This window comes from Engystomops pustulosus, unplaced genomic scaffold, assembly GCF_040894005.1.
Source record: "Engystomops pustulosus unplaced genomic scaffold, aEngPut4.maternal MAT_SCAFFOLD_256, whole genome shotgun sequence".
NCBI lineage: Eukaryota > Metazoa > Chordata > Amphibia > Anura > Leptodactylidae > Engystomops > Engystomops pustulosus.
The window spans coordinates 107,596-122,855 of NW_027285135.1; the positions used below are offsets into that span (position 1 = coordinate 107,596).

Consider the following 15,260-nt stretch of genomic DNA (forward strand, 5'->3'; position numbering starts at 1 on the left):
TAGGGATGGTTGGAGAGGGAGAAGAGCAGGAGGCAGCAGATAGATCAGGGATGGGTGGAGAGGGAGAAGAGCAGGAGACATCAGATAGACCAGGGATGGTTGGAGAGGGTGAAAGGCAGGATACAGCAGATAGATCAGGGATGGTTGGAGAGGGAGAAGAGCAGGAAGCAGCAGATAGATCAGGGATGGTTGGAGAGGGGGCAAAGGGCAGAAGGCAGCAGATAGATCAGGGATGGTTGTAGAGGGTGAAGGGCAGGAGGCAGCAGATAGATCAGAGATGGTTGGAGAGGGTGAAGGGCAGAAGGCAGCAGATACATCAGGGATGGTTGGAGAGGGTGAAGGGCAGGAGGCAGCAGATAGACCAGGGATGGTTGGAGAGGGCGAAAAGCAGGAGGCAGCATATAGATCAGGGATGGTTGGAGAGGACGAAGGGCAGGAGGCAGCAGATAGATCAGCAATGGTTGGAGAGGAAAAAGAGCAGCAGGCAGCAGATAGATCAGGGATGGTTGGAGAGGGTGAAGAGCAGGAGGCAGCAGGTAGATCAGATATGGTTGGAGAGGGTGAAGGGCAGGAGGCAGCAGATAGATCAGGGATGGTTGGAGAGGGGGCGAAGGGCAGAAGGGCAGAAGGCAGCAGATAGATCAGGGATGGTTGGAGAGGGTGAAGGTCAGGAGGCAGCAGATAGATCAGGGATGGTTGGAGAGGGAGAAGGGCAGGAGGCAGCAGATAGATCAGGGATGGTTGGAGAGGGTGAAGGGCAGGAGGCAGCAGATAGATCAGGGATGGTTGCAGAGGGAGAAGAGCAGGAGGCAGCAGATAGATCAGGGATTGTTGGAGAGGGTGAAGGGCAGGGGGCAGCAGATAGACCAGGGATGGTTGGAGAGGGTGTAGGGCAGGAGGCAGCAGATAGACCAGGCATGGTTGGAGAGGGTGAAGGGCAGAAGGCAGCAGATAGATCAGGGATAGTTGGAGAGGGTGAAGGGCAGGAGGCAGCATATAGATCAGGGATGGTTGGAGAGGGAGAAGAGCAGGAGGCAGCAGATAGATCAGGGATGGTTGGAGAGGTTGAAGGGCAGGAGGCAGCAAATAGATCAGGGATGGTTGGAGAGGGTGAAGGGCAGGAGGCAGCAGATAGATCAGGGATGGTTGGAGAGGGTGAAGGGCAGGAGGCAGCACATAGATCAGGGATGGTTGGAGAGGGTGAAGGGCAGGAGGCAGCAGATAGATCAGGGATGGTTGGAGAGGGTGAAGGACAGGAGGCAGCAGATAGATCAGGGATGGTTGGAGAGGGTGAAGGGCAGGAGGCAGCACATAGATCAGGGATGGGTGGAGAGGATGAAGGGCAGGAGGCAGCACATAGATCAGGGATGGTTGGAGAGGATGAAGGGCAGGAGGCAGCAGATAGATCAGGGATGGTTGGAGAGGGTGAAGGGCAGGAGGCAGCACATAGATCAGGGATGGTTGGAGAGGGAGAAGAGCAGGAGGCAGCAGATAGATCAGGAATGGTTGGAGAGGGTGAAGGGCAGGAGGCAGCAGATAGACCCTGGATGGTTGGAGAGGGTGAAGGGCAGAAGGCAGCAGATAGATCAGGGATGGTTGGAGAGGGTGAAGGGCAGGAGGCAGTACATAGATCAAGGATGGTTGGAGAGGGGGCGAAGGGCAGAAGGCAGCAGATAGATCAGGGATTGTTGGAGAGGGTGAAGGGCAGGAGGCAGCATATAGATCAGGGATGGTTGGAGAGGGAGAAGAGCAGGAGGCAGCAGATAAATCAGGGATGGTGGGAGAGGGTGAAGGGCAGGATGCAGCAGATAGATCAGGGATGGTTGGAGAGGGTGAAGGGCAGGAGGCAGCAGATACATCAGGGATGGTTGGAGAGGGTGAAGGGCAGGAGGCAGCAGATAGATCAGGGATGGTTGGAGAGGGTGAAGGGCAGGAGGCAGCAGATAGATCAGGGATGGTTGGAGAGGGTGAAGGGCAGGAGGCAGCAGATAGATCAGGGATGGTTGGAGAGGGTGAAGGACAGGAGGCAGCAGATAGATCAGGGATGGTTGGAGAGGGTGAAGGGCAGGAGGCAGCACATAGATCAGGGATGGGTGGAGAGGATGAAGGGCAGGAGGCAGCACATAGATCAGGGATGGTTGGAGAGGGTGAAGGGCAGGAGGCAGCACATAGATCAGTGATGGTTGGAGAGGGGGCGAAGGGCAGATGGCAGCAGATAGATCAGGGATGGTTGGAAAGGGTTAAGGGCAGGAGGCAGCAGATAGATCAGGGATGGTTGGAAAGGGTGAAGGGCAGGAGGCAGCAGATAGATCAGGGATGGTTGGAGAGGGTGAAGGGCAGGAGGCAGCAGATAGATTAGGGATGGTTGGAGAGGGAGAAGAGCAGGAGGCAGCAGATAGATCAGGGATGGGTGGAGAGGGAGAAGAGCAGGAGACATCAGATAGACCAGGGATGGTTGGAGAGGGTGAAAGGCAGGATACAGCAGATAGATCAGGGATGGTTGGAGAGGGAGAAGAGCAGGAAGCAGCAGATAGATCAGGGATGGTTGGAGAGGGGGCAAAGGGCAGAAGGCAGCAGATAGATCAGGGATGGTTGTAGAGGGTGAAGGGCAGGAGGCAGCAGATAGATCAGAGATGGTTGGAGAGGGTGAAGGGCAGAAGGCAGCAGATAGATCAGGGATGGTTGGAGAGGGTGAAGGGCAGGAGGCAGCAGATAGACCAGGGATGGTTGGAGAGGGCGAAAAGCTGGAGGCAGCATATAGATCAGGGATGGTTGGAGAGGACGAAGGGCAGGAGGCAGCAGATAGATCAGCAATGGTTGGAGAGGAAAAAGAGCAGCAGGCAGCAGATAGATCAGGGATGGTTGGAGAGGGTGAAGAGCAGGAGGCAGCAGGTAGATCAGAGATGGTTGGAGAGGGTGAAGGGCAGGAGGCAGCAGATAGATCAGGGATGGTTGGAGAGGGGGCGAAGGGCAGAAGGGCAGAAGGCAGCAGATAGATCAGGGATGGTTGGAGAGGGTGAAGGTCAGGAGGCAGCAGATAGATCAGGGATGGTTGGAGAGGGTGAAGGGCAGGGGGCAGCAGATAGATCAGGAATGGTTGGAGAGGGTGAAGGGCAGGAGGAAGCATATAGATCAGGGATGGTTGGAGAGGGTGAAGGGCAGGAGGCAGCAGATAGATCAGGGATGGTTGGAGAGGGTGAAGGGCAGGAGGCAGCAGATAGATCAGGGATGGTTGGAGAGGGAGAAGAGCAGGAGGCAGCAGATAGATCAGGGATTGTTGGAGAGGGTGAAGGGCAGGAGGCAGCAGATAGACCAGGGATGGTTGGAGAGGGTGAAGGGCAGGAGGCAGCAGATAGACCAGGGATGGTTGGAGAGGGTGAAGGGCAGAAGGCAGCAGATAGATCAGGGATGGTTGGAGAGGGTGAAGGGCAGGAGGCAGCATATAGATCAGGGATGGTTGGAGAGGGAGAAGAGCAGGAGGCAGCAGATAGATCAGGGATGGTTGGAGAGGGTGAAGGGCAGGAGGCAGCAAATAGATCAGGGATGGTTGGAGAGGGTGAAGGGCAGGAGGCAGCACATAGATCAGGGATGGTTGGAGAGGGTGAAGGGCAGGAGGCAGCACATAGATCAGGGATGGTTGGAGAGGGTGAAGGGCAGGAGGCAGCAGATAGATCAGGGATGGTTGGAGAGGGTGAAGGACAGGAGGCAGCAGATAGATCAGGGATGGTTGGAGAGGGTGAAGGGCAGGAGGCAGCACATAGATCAGGGATGGGTGGAGAGGATGAAGGGCAGGAGGCAGCACATAGATCAGGGATGGTTGGAGAGGATGAAGGGCAGGAGGCAGCAGATAGATCAGGGATGGTTGGAGAGGGTGAAGGGCAGGAGGCAGCACATAGATCAGGGATGGTTGGAGAGGGAGAAGAGCAGGAGGCAGCAGATAGATCAGGAATGGTTGGAGAGGGTGAAGGGCAGGAGGCAGCAGATAGACCAGGGATGGTTGGAGAGGGTGAAGGGCAGAAGGCAGCAGATAGATCAGAGATGGTTGGAGAGGGTGAAGGGCAGGAGGCAGTACATAGATCAGGGATGGTTGGAGAGGGGGCGAAGGGCAGAAGGCAGCAGATAGATCAGGGATGGTTGGAGAGGGTGAAGGGCAGGAGGCAGCATATAGATCAGGGATGGTTGGAGAGGGAGAAGAGCAGGAGGCAGCAGATAGATGAGGGATGGTTGGAGAGGGTGAAGGGCAGGATGCAGCAGATAGATCAGGGATGGTTGGAGAGGGTGAAGGGCAGGAGGCAGCAGATAGATCAGGGATGGTTGGAGAGGGTCAAGGGCAGGAGGCAGCAGATAGATCAGGGATGGTTGGAGAGGGTGAAGGGCAGGAGGCAGCAGATAGATCAGGGATGGTTGGAGAGGGTCAAGGGCAGGAGGCAGCAGATAGATCAGGGATGGTTGGAGAGGGTGAAGGGCAGGAGGCAGCAGATAGATCAGGGATGGTTGGAGAGGGTCAAGGGCAGGAGGCAGCAGATAGATCAGGGATGGTTGGAGAGGGTGAAGGGCAGGAGGCAGCAGATAGATCAGGGATGGTTGGAGAGGGTGAAGGGCAGGAGGCAGCAGATAGATCAGGGATGGTTGGAGAGGGGGAAGGACAGGAGGCAGCAGATAGATCAGGGATGGTTGGAGAGGGTGAAGGGCAGGAGGCAGCACATAGATCAGGGATGGGTGGAGAGGATGAAGGGCAGGAGGCAGCACATAGATCAGGGATGGGTGGAGAGGATGAAGGGCAGGAGGCAGCACATAGATCAGGGATGGTTGGAGAGGGTGAAGGGCAGAAGGCAGCAGATAGATCAGGGATGGTTGGAGAGGGGGCGAAGGGCAGAAGGCAGCAGATAGATCAGGGATGGTTGGAAAGGGTTAAGGGCAGGAGGCAGCAGATAGATCAGGGATGGTTGGAAAGGGTGAAGGGCAGGAGGCAGCAGATAGATCATGGATGGTTGGAAAGGGTGAAGGGCAGGAGGCAGCAGATAGATCAGGGATGGTTGGAAAGGGTGAAGGGCAGGAGGCAGCAGATAGATCATGGATGGTTGGAAAGGGTGAAGGGCAGGAGGCAGCAGATAGATCAGGGATGGTTGGAAAGGGTTAAGGGCAGGAGGCAGCAGATAGATCAGGGATGGTTGGAAAGGGTGAAGGGCAGGAGGCAGCAGATAGATCATGGATGGTTGGAAAGGGTGAAGGGCAGGAGGCAGCAGATAGATCAGGGATGGTTGGAAAGGGTTAAGGGCAGGAGGCAGCAGATAGATCAGGGATGGTTGGAAAAGGTGAAGGGCAGGAGGCAGCAGATAGATCATGGATGGTTGGAAAGGGTGAAGGGCAGGAGGCAGCAGATAGATCAGGGATGGTTGGAGAGGGTGAAGGGCAGGAGGCAGCATATAGATCAGGGATGGTTGGAGAGGGAGAAGAGCAGGAGGCAGCAGATAGATCAGGGATGGTTGGAGAGGGTGAAGGGCAGGATGCAGCAGATAGATCAGGGATGGTTGGAGAGGGTGAAGGGCAGGAGGCAGCAGATAGATCAGGGATGGTTGGAGAGGGAGAAGGGCAGGAGGCAGCAGATAGATCAGGGATGGTTGGAGAGGGTGAAGGGCAGAAGGCAGCAGATAGATCAGGGATGGTTGGAAAGGGTGAAGGGCAGGAGGCAGCAGATAGATCATGGATGGTTGGAAAGGGTGAAGGGCAGGAGGCAGCAGATAGATCAGGGATGGTTGGAGAGGGTGAAGGGCAGGAGGCAGCATATAGATCAGGGATGGTTGGAGAGGGAGAAGAGCAGGAGGCAGCAGATAGATCAGGGATGGTTGGAGAGGGTGAAGGGCAGGATGCAGCAGATAGATCAGGGATGGTTGGAGAGGGTGAAGGGCAGGAGGCAGCAGATAGATCAGGGATGGTTGGAGAGGGAGAAGGGCAGGAGTCAGCAGATAGATCAGGGATGGTTGGAGAGGGTGAAGGGCAGAAGGCAGCAGATAGATCAGGGATGGTTGGAGAGGGTGAAGGGCAGGAGGCAACAGATAGATCAGGGATGTTTGGAGAGGGTGAAGGACAGGAGGCAGCAGATAGATCAGGGATGGTTGGAGAGGGTGAAGGGCAGGAGGCAGCACATAGATCAGGGATGGGTGGAGAGGATGAAGGGCAGGAGGCAGCACATAGATCAGGGATGGTTGGAGAGGGTGAAGGGCAGGAGGCAGCACATAGATCAGGAATGGTTGGAGAGGGGGCGAAGGGCAGAAGGCAGCAGATAGATCAGGGATGGTTGGAAAGGGTTAAGGGCAGGAGGCAGCAGATAGATCAGGGATGGTTGGAAAGGGTGAAGGGCAGGAGGCAGCAGATAGATCATGGATGGTTGGAAAGGGTGAAGGGCAGGAGGCAGCAGATAGATCAGGGATGGTTGGAGAGGGTGAAGGGCAGGAGGCAGCATATAGATCAGGGATGGTTGGAGAGGGAGAAGAGCAGGAGGCAGCAGATAGATCAGGGATGGTTGGAGAGGGTGAAGGGCAGGATGCAGCAGATAGATCAGGGATGGTTGGAGAGGGAAAAGAGCAGGAAGCAGCAGATAGATCAGAGATGGTTGGAGAGGGTGAAGGGCAGAAGGCAGCAGATAGATCAGGGATGGTTGGAGAGGGTGAAGGGCAGGAGGCAGCAGATAGATCAGAGATGGTTGGAGAGGGTGAAGGGCAGAAGGCAGCAGATAGATCAGGGATGGTTGGAGAGGGTGAAGGGCAGGAGGCAGCAGATAGACCAGGGATGGTTGGAGAGGGTGAAAGGCAGGAGGCAGCATATAGATCAGGGATGGTTGTAGAGGACGAAGGGCAGGAGACAGCAGATAGATCAGGGATGGTTGGAGAGGAAGAAGAGCAGCAGGCAGCAGATAGATCAGGGATGGTTGGAGAGGATGAAGAGCAGGAGGCAGCAGGTAGATCAGAGATGGTTGGAGAGGGTGAAGGGCAGGAGGCAGCAGATAGATCAGGGATGGTTGGAGAGGGGGCGAAGGGCAGAAGGCAGCAGATAGATCAGGGATGGTTGGAGAGGGTGAAGGGCAGGAGGCAGCAGATAGATCAGGGATGGTTGGAGAGGGTGAAGGGCAGGAGGCAGCAGATAGATCAGGAATGGTTGGAGAGGGTGAAGGGCAGGAGGCAGCAGATAGATCAGGGATGGTTGGAGAGGGTGAAGGGCAGGAGGCAGCAGATAGATCAGGGATGGTTGGAGAGGGTGAAGGGCAGGAGGCAGCAGATAGATCAGGGATGGGTGGAGAGGGTGAAGGGCAGGAGGCAGCACATAGATCAGGGATGGTTGGAGAGGATGAAGGGCAGGAGGCAGCAGATAGACCAGGGATGGTTGGAGAGGGTGAAAGGCAGGAGGCAGCATATAGATCAGGGATGGTTGGAGAGGGAGAAGAGCAGGAGGCAGCAGATAGATCAGGGATTGTTGGAGAGGGTGAAGGGCAGGAGGCAGCAGATAGACCAGGGATGGTTGGAGAGGGTGAAGGGCAGGAGGCAGCAGAAAGACCAGGGATGGTTGGAGAGGGTGAAGGGCAGAAGGCAGCAGATAGATCAGGGATGGTTGGAGAGGGTGAAGGGCAGGAGGCAGCAGATAGATCAGGGATGGTTGGAGAGGGAGAAGAGCAGGAGGCAGCAGATAGATCAGGGATGGTTGGAGAGGGTGAAGAGCAGGAGGCAGCAGATAGATCAGGGATGGTTGGAGAGGGTGAAGGGCAGGAGGCAACATATAGATCAGGGATGGTTGGAGAGGGTGAAGGACAGGAGGCAGCAGATAGATCAGGGATGGTTGGAGAGGGTGAAGGGCAGGAGGCAGCAGATAGATCAGGGATGGTTGGCGAGGGTGAAGGGCAGGAGGCAGCACATAGATCAGGGATGGTTGGAGAGGGGGCAAAGTGCAGAAGGCAGCAGATAGATCAGGGATGGTTGGAGAGGGTGAAGGGCAGGAGGCAGCATATAGATCAGGGATGGTTGGAGAGGGAGAAGAGCAGGAGGCAGCAGATAGATCAGGGATGGTTGGAGAGGGGGCGAAGGGCAGAAGGCAGCAGATAGATCAGGGATGGTTAGAGAGGGTGAAGGGCAGGAGGCAGCAGATAGATCAGGGATGGTTGGAGAGGGTGAAGGACAGGAGGCAGCACATAGATCAGGGATGGTTGGAGAGGGTGAAGCATAGGGGGTAGGGGCTGCAGACATATCAATGGAGGATGAAGAGGATGAAGTAGGGTTTATTATATCTGGAGGTCCCTTCACCTTAGACATTGATTGCACATTTGGGAATAGTATATGAGATATAAGGTTCATCCTTATCCAGGCTACACTTACTCAAGGGTTGTAGGGTTTTTCACTCATTCAAGGATTGTACACTCACACAAGGGTTGTACCGTATTGATGAGGAAATTATGTAGCTCTTCCTCTGTGATCCCCTTCATCTTCAGCTCCTGGTGCAGCTCCTGGTGTCCCCACGGCCAGTTCTCTACTCATGATCCCCTGGTGAGCCACTCTGGGCAGCAGTCTCCTGGGATAAGTGCACTAATCAATGCCAGAGCCTGGGGCACCTCCCTCATGTTCCAGCTTGTTGACGCTACAATGCCCTTGTCATCTATGTATTTACTATAAACATCCAACACAATCATTGTTTTACCGCTCCCCTCCCCACGCTCCAGCACCCATGACCTGGACATGTTGCAGTCAAGTTCTCCTTGACATAGGTTTATAAAAAATTGTGTAGTGGGGAGGGGGGCAGATTTTCTATGGAAATTAACAGTTTATACAGATTTTACTTTAATTCTGTGATTGGTTCTTTAATTTTACTGCAGTACCCAATATGATGAGGATCACCAACCTGAGCAGGCTACTGTATGTACACCCAGACACTGCAGTCCCTTGTTTGTTGAGAACACCTTCCTTATTACAAGTTGGTTACAGGTAGATCCATGGTTAAAGGTAGGTAGATCGGTGAGGACACCTTCCTGGTTAAAGGTAGATTGGTGAGGAGACCTTCCTGGTTACATGTACATCGATGAAGACAACTTCACGGTTGCAGGTAGATCGGTGAGGACACCTTCCTGGTTACATGTACATCGATGAAGACACCTTCACGGTTGCAGGTAGATGGGTGAGGACACCTTCCTTGTTGCAGGTAGATCGGTGAGGACACCTTCCTGGTTAAAGGTAGATCCGTGAGGGCAGCTTCCTGGTTACATGTACATCGATGAAGACACCTTCACGGTTGCAGGTAGATCGGTGAGGACACCTTCCTGGTTACATGTACATCGATGAAGACACCTTCACGGTTGCAGGTAGATCGGTGAGGTAGTTCTAGATTCCATCTGTGAGGTCACTTCTGTTAAGAGACTTCAGGTTCGGTAATAAGAGAAGTCGGAAGAGTCACCACTCCCTTCACGTCTCTGCATTTGAAGATGATGTTATCCAAAAACAATCTGTTTTGAGACTTTACTGAATAAAGGAACAATTCGCCTCAGCTCTTTGCTTTTTGTTGCTTATAAGAGGACATTTACATACGAATTTCATTTATTTTGCTTTTAATGGATGAAAAGTGTTTTTGCAATCAAATAGTTCCACCAGCTGAGGTCACAGAAGGGTTCATCATCCTTCTTCTGTTACTTCTCCTGAACATCATGTGGGAACAGTCATGCAGCTTGGGCTATTGAGAATTAAACCAGAGAGTCATCCATGGCAAAGGCAGGAGCTCAGAACTGCCTCTACAGCCCCTCCAAAGGTTATGAGACAAAATGGTGTTCAGGTGGAACTGGGAGCCCTAATAACATTGGACTGGTGATTTGTCATAGGGGAGAACATGGAGGAAGATAGCAGTCCTGTCCTTAGAGACACATCCTGCCATTGGGAGACTGTCTGAGATTATGAAAGGATGCTGTAATATTTGAACTGGAAGCTGTAATGGATGGTACAGCCCCACCTGCACGGAGACCCACAGTGGTCTATCAGATGACTAAATCCATAAGACTGAACCTCACACAGTAACAGTTCATCACTAAATACCAGTTAGTTCTCTCTACAGGATAATACATTTCTGGTATGTGTAAGGAGAGAATGTATGTAACCACCAAGGTGTCCTAAGACTGGGTCCCACCAAAGAAGTGTCCTAGACTACATCCAAGACTGCGTCCCTTCAAAGTGGTGTCCAAGACGGCATCCAACCTCCGAGGTGTCCTAGACTGCGTCCCACCAAAGAAATGTCCTAGACTACATCCAAGACTGCGTCCCTTTAAAGTGGTGTCCAAGACGGCATCCAACCTCCAAGGTGTCCTAGACTGGGTCCCACCAAAGAAGTGTCCTAGACTACATCCAAGACTGTGTCCCTTCAAAGTGGTGTCCAAGACGGCATCCAACCTCCAAGGTGTCCTAGACTGTGTCCCACCAAAGAAATGTCCTAGACTACATCCAAGACTGCGTCCCTTCAAAGTGGTGTCCAAGACGGCATCCAACCTCCAAGGTGTCCTAGACTGCGTCCCACCAAAGAAATGTCCTAGACTACATCCAAGACTGCGTCCCTTCAAAGTGGTGTCCAAGACGGCATCTAACCTCCGAGGTGTCCTAGACTGCGTCCCACCAAAGAAATGTCCTAGACTACATCCAAGACTGCGTCCCTTCAAAGTGGTGTCCAAGACGGCATCCAACCTCCGAGGTGTCCTAGACTGCGTCCCACCAAAGAAATGTCCTAGACTACATCCAAGACTGCGTCCCTTCAAAGTGGTGTCCAAGACGGCATCCAACCTCCAAGGTGTCCTAGACTGCGTCCCACCAAAGAAATGTCCTAGACTACATCCAAGACTGCGTCCCTTCAAAGTGGTGTCCAAGACGGCATCTAACCTCCAAGGTGTCCTAGACTGCGTCCCACCAAAGAAATGTCCTAGACTACATCCAAGACTGCGTCCCTTCAAAGTGGTGTCCAAGACGGCATCCAACCTCCAAGGTGTCCTAGACTGTGTCCCACCAAAGAAATGTCCTAGACTACATCCAAGACTGCGTCCCTTCAAAGTGGTGTCCAAGACGGCATCCAACCTCCAAGGTGTCCTAGACTGCGTCCCACCAAAGAAATGTCCTAGACTACATCCAAGACTGCGTCCCTTCAAAGTGGTGTCCAAGACGGCATCTAACCTCCAAGGTGTCCTAGACTGCGTCCCACCAAAGAAATGTCCTAGACTACATCCAAGACTGCGTCCCTTCAAAGTGGTGTCCAAGACGGCATCTAACCTCCGAGGTGTCCTAGACTGCGTCCTACCAAAGAAATGTCCTAGACTACATCCAATACTGCGTCCCTTCAAAGTGGTGTCCAAGACGGCATCTAACCTCCAAGGTGTCCTAGACAGCGTCCTACCAAAGAAATGTCCTAGACTACATCCAAGACTGCGTCCCTTCAAAGTGGGGTCCAAGACGGCATCTAACCTCCAAGGTGTCCTAGACTGCGTCCTACCAAAGAAATGTCCTAGACTACATCCAAGACTGCGTCCCTTCAAAGTGGTGTCCAAGACACTTTTGGATACAGTCCTGATCAAACATGCAGCTGAGAACATAGAAGTCTTGGATAAGCACCGACTATCACTACCACCAAAACCCAACATTTCTGAAAATGTCTGTCCAAAGTAAGGCTCTTTATTTCTATGTCTTCTCCTCTGCCCATGATGATGGGGTTCCTTATGGACTAGCCCTAGGTCTTGTCCTATTTCCCTTGGTGTCGGGGATCCATAGTGCTCAGCCCGAGGTCTGGAAATAGCCAAATGTTTTATTGGGTTTCCCTCTTACAAACAGATCTCCCCTGTGCTGCACCTCCTCCCTCATCTCCAGGTAACTCCCTGCCTCTGCTTTGTCCAAAGATCAAAAGGTCATATCCTCCATAACCTGAATCTTTTGCTCTCATGTCTAACACTTTGGTCCTATCACATCATCATGACTGATGTTCACTACTTTTCACAATCAGATGTACAGGGGGGCAGAGGCTCCATCCGCTCCGTGGCATATTACATAATGATAAGCACAAGATACGAGAAAACAAGAACTTTCTGCATTTTTTAAACTTTATTTACTTTATAAAAGTAATGTAATACAATAAGGTATATAAATCTTCACTGTGAGGGCGTGGCCTGCAGGTCACATGGTTTATCACCGCTCACCATAAAACACAAAAAACAAGGCAAAATGGTGTTTTCTGTTCATTTCCCCAAAATAATTCCAAAAGTTCCTTACAAAAGGAGAGAATAAAAACCGCTCCTCCTGTGAAAACCAAGACCCCGTTACAGAAACAGTAAAACTACGGCACCAGGAAAATGATAACCTGGGTTAAACTGTGCAGTAAGTGGTCACATGACCGAGGCTGATGACAGCTGAGGGTTTGTTTTTATAGCAACAAACATTAAAACGTTTATAAACATTGCGATGGGGAGAGAAGGAGGAGAGGGGGCAAGAGCAGAGGAAGAAGAGAGGGGGCAAGAGCAGAGGAAGAAGAGAGGGGGCAAGAGCAGAGGAAGAAGAGAGGGGGCAAGAGCAGAGGAAGAAGAGAGGGGGCAAGAGCAGAGGAAGAAGAGAGGGGGCAAGAGCAGAGGAAGAAGAGAGGGGGCAAGAGCAGAGGAAGAGGAGAGGGGGCAAGAGCAGAGGAAGAGGAGAGGGGGCAAGAGCAGAGGAAGAAGAGAGGGGGCAAGAGCAGAGGAAGAAGAGAGGGGGCAAGAGCAGAGGAAGAAGAGAGGGGGCAAGAGCAGAGGAAGAAGAGAGGGGGCAAGAGCAGAGGAAGAAGAGAGGGGGCAAGAGCAGAGGAAGAAGAGAGGGGGCAAGAGCAGAGGAAGAAGAGAGGGGGCAAGATCAGTGGAAGAAGAGAGGGGGCAAGAGCAGAGGAAGAGAGGGCAGGGGCAGAGGTAGAGGAGAGAGGGCAGGAGCAGAGGTAGAGGAGAGAGGGCAGGAGCAGAGGAAGAGGAGAGAGGGCAGGAGCAGAGGAAGAGGAGAGAGGGCAGGAGAAGTGGAGAGAGAGCAGAGAAAGAGGAGAGGGGGAAAAAGGGGAGAAGGAGAGGACGGGAGGGGCAACAGCAGAGGAATAGTACAAAAGACAGGTGAGGAGGACAAGGGGCAGGAGTAGGGGTTGTGATGCTCTGTGCAGGTAGAAACACGCAAGGCAGGGATCAGGCAGCTGCAGTACAAGTCACATGTGGCCACGCGTTGCAGAGGAGGAGCGTCCTGTACAGAAGTGCAAAAACCTGTGTCACAGGTTTCCCACAGTCACTTTGTATGTTATAACTTGTTACATGAAATAAGATGCACCATCACAGGATGTATGTAACACAGCACCCACCACCAGGCTACAACCCTCGAGACCAGCACCACCAGAGGAATACAAGCAGCAAACACAAGAGAAGACAAAGTGCAAAATGTGGCGCCAGTGGATAGCGGGACAGAGCCAGGGGAGCGTCCGAGGAGAGGCCAGAGCCAGGGGAGCGTCCGAGGAGAGGCCAGAGCCAGGGGAGCGTCCGAGGAGAGGCCAGAGCCAGGGGAGCGTCCGAGGAGAGGCCAGAGCCAGGGGAGCGTCCGAGGAGAGGCCAGAGCCAGGGGAGCGACCGGGGACAGGCCAGAGCCAGGGGAGCGTCCGGGGACAGGCCAGAGCCAGGGGAGCGTCCGAGGAGAGGCCAGAGCCAGGGGAGCGTCCGAGGAGAGGCCAGAGCCAGGGGGGCGTCCGAGGAGAGGCCAGAGCCAGGGGGGCGTCCGAGGAGAGGCCAGAGCCAGGGGAGCGTCCGAGGAGAGGCCAGAGCCAGGGGAGCGTCCGAGGAGAGGCCAGAGCCAGGGGAGCGTCCGAGGAGAGGCCAGAGCCAGGGGAGCGTCCGAGGAGAGGCCAGAGCCAGGGGAGCGTCCGAGGAGAGGCCAGAGCCAGGGGAGCGTCCGAGGAGAGGCCAGAGCCAGGGGAGCGACCGGGGACAGGCCAGAGCCAGGGGAGCGACCGGGGACAGGCCAGAGCCAGGGGAGCGTCCGAGGAGAGGCCAGAGCCAGGGGAGCGTCCGAGGAGAGGCCAGGGGAGCGTCCGAGGAGAGGCCAGAGCCAGGGGAGCGTCCGAGGAGAGGCCAGAGCCAGGGGAGCGTCCGAGGAGAGGCCAGAGCCAGGGGAGCGTCCGAGGAGAGGCCAGAGCCAGGGGAGCGTCCGAGGAGAGGCCAGAGCCAGGGGAGCGTCCGAGGAGAGGCCAGAGCCAGGGGAGCGTCCGAGGAGAGGCCAGAGCCAGGGGAGCGACCGGGGACAGGCCAGAGCCAGGGGAGCGACCGGGGACAGGCCAGAGCCAGGGGAGCGACCGGGGACAGGCCAGAGCCAGGGGAGCGTCCGAGGAGAGGCCAGAGCCAGGGGAGCGTCCGAGGAGAGGCCAGGGGAGCGTCCGAGGAGAGGCCAGAGCCAGGGGAGCGTCCGAGGAGAGGCCAGAGCCAGGGGAGCGTCCGAGGAGAGGCCAGAGCCAGGGGAGCGTCCGAGGAGAGGCCAGAGCCAGGGGAGCGTCCGAGGAGAGGCCAGAGCCAGGGGAGCGTCCGAGGAGAGGCCAGAGCCAGGGGAGCGTCCGAGGAGAGGCCAGAGCCAGGGGAGCGTCCCAGGAGAGGTCAGAGCCAGGGGAGCGTCCCAGGAGAGGCCAGAGCCAGGGGAGCGACCGGGGACAAGCCAGAGCCAGGGGAGCGACCGGGGACAAGCCAGAGCCAGGGGAGCGACCGGGGACAGGCCAGAGCCAGGGGAGCGACCGGGGATAGGCCAGAGCCAGGGGAGCGTCCCAGGAGAGGCCAGAGCCAGGGGAGCGTCCGAGGAGAGGCCAGAGCCAGGGGAGCGACCGGGGACAGGCCAGAGCCAGGGGAGCGTCCCAGGAGAGGCCAGAGCCAGGGGAGCGTCCCAGGAGAGGCCAGAGCCAGGGGAGCGTCCCAGGAGAGGCCAGAGCCAGGGGAGCGTCCCAGGAGAGGCCAGAGCCAGGGGAGCGTCCCAGGAGAGGCCAGAGCCAGGGGAGCGTCCCAGGAGAGGCCAGAGCCAGGGGAGCGTCCCAGGAGAGGCCAGAGCCAGGGGAGCGTCCCAGGAGAGGCCAGAGCCAGGGGAGCGTCCCAGGAGAGGCCAGAGCCAGGGGAGCGTCCCAGGAGAGGCCAGAGCCAGGGGAGTGTCCCAGGAGAGGCCATACACAGGGGAGGGTCCGAGGAGAGGCCAGAGCCAGGGGAGCGGGACAGCGACGGAAGAGAGGCCGGAGCC

At 55.4% G+C, this 15,260-nt stretch overlaps 1 protein-coding gene across 2 annotated transcripts in view; it reads right to left on the reverse strand.

The window, feature by feature from the left end:
* The window catches only part of LOC140110341 (protein mab-21-like 3), a 79,280-nt gene extending 69,897 nt beyond the window's left edge, over positions 1 to 9,383 (reverse strand). The window contains exons 1-2 of one of the 2 annotated variants that reach the window (XM_072132179.1): positions 8,884 to 9,378; positions 8,423 to 8,556 (exon numbers count right to left, since the gene is read on the reverse strand). In XM_072132179.1, coding sequence (XP_071988280.1) covers positions 8,423 to 8,470 — 48 coding nt within the window. In that variant the 5' untranslated portion in view covers positions 8,471 to 8,556; positions 8,884 to 9,378. Of the gene's footprint in view, positions 1 to 8,409 lie in introns of both variants that reach the window. The other variant, XM_072132180.1, reaches the window with a different exon arrangement.
* Between the last annotated feature and the right edge of the window lie 5,877 nt (positions 9,384 to 15,260).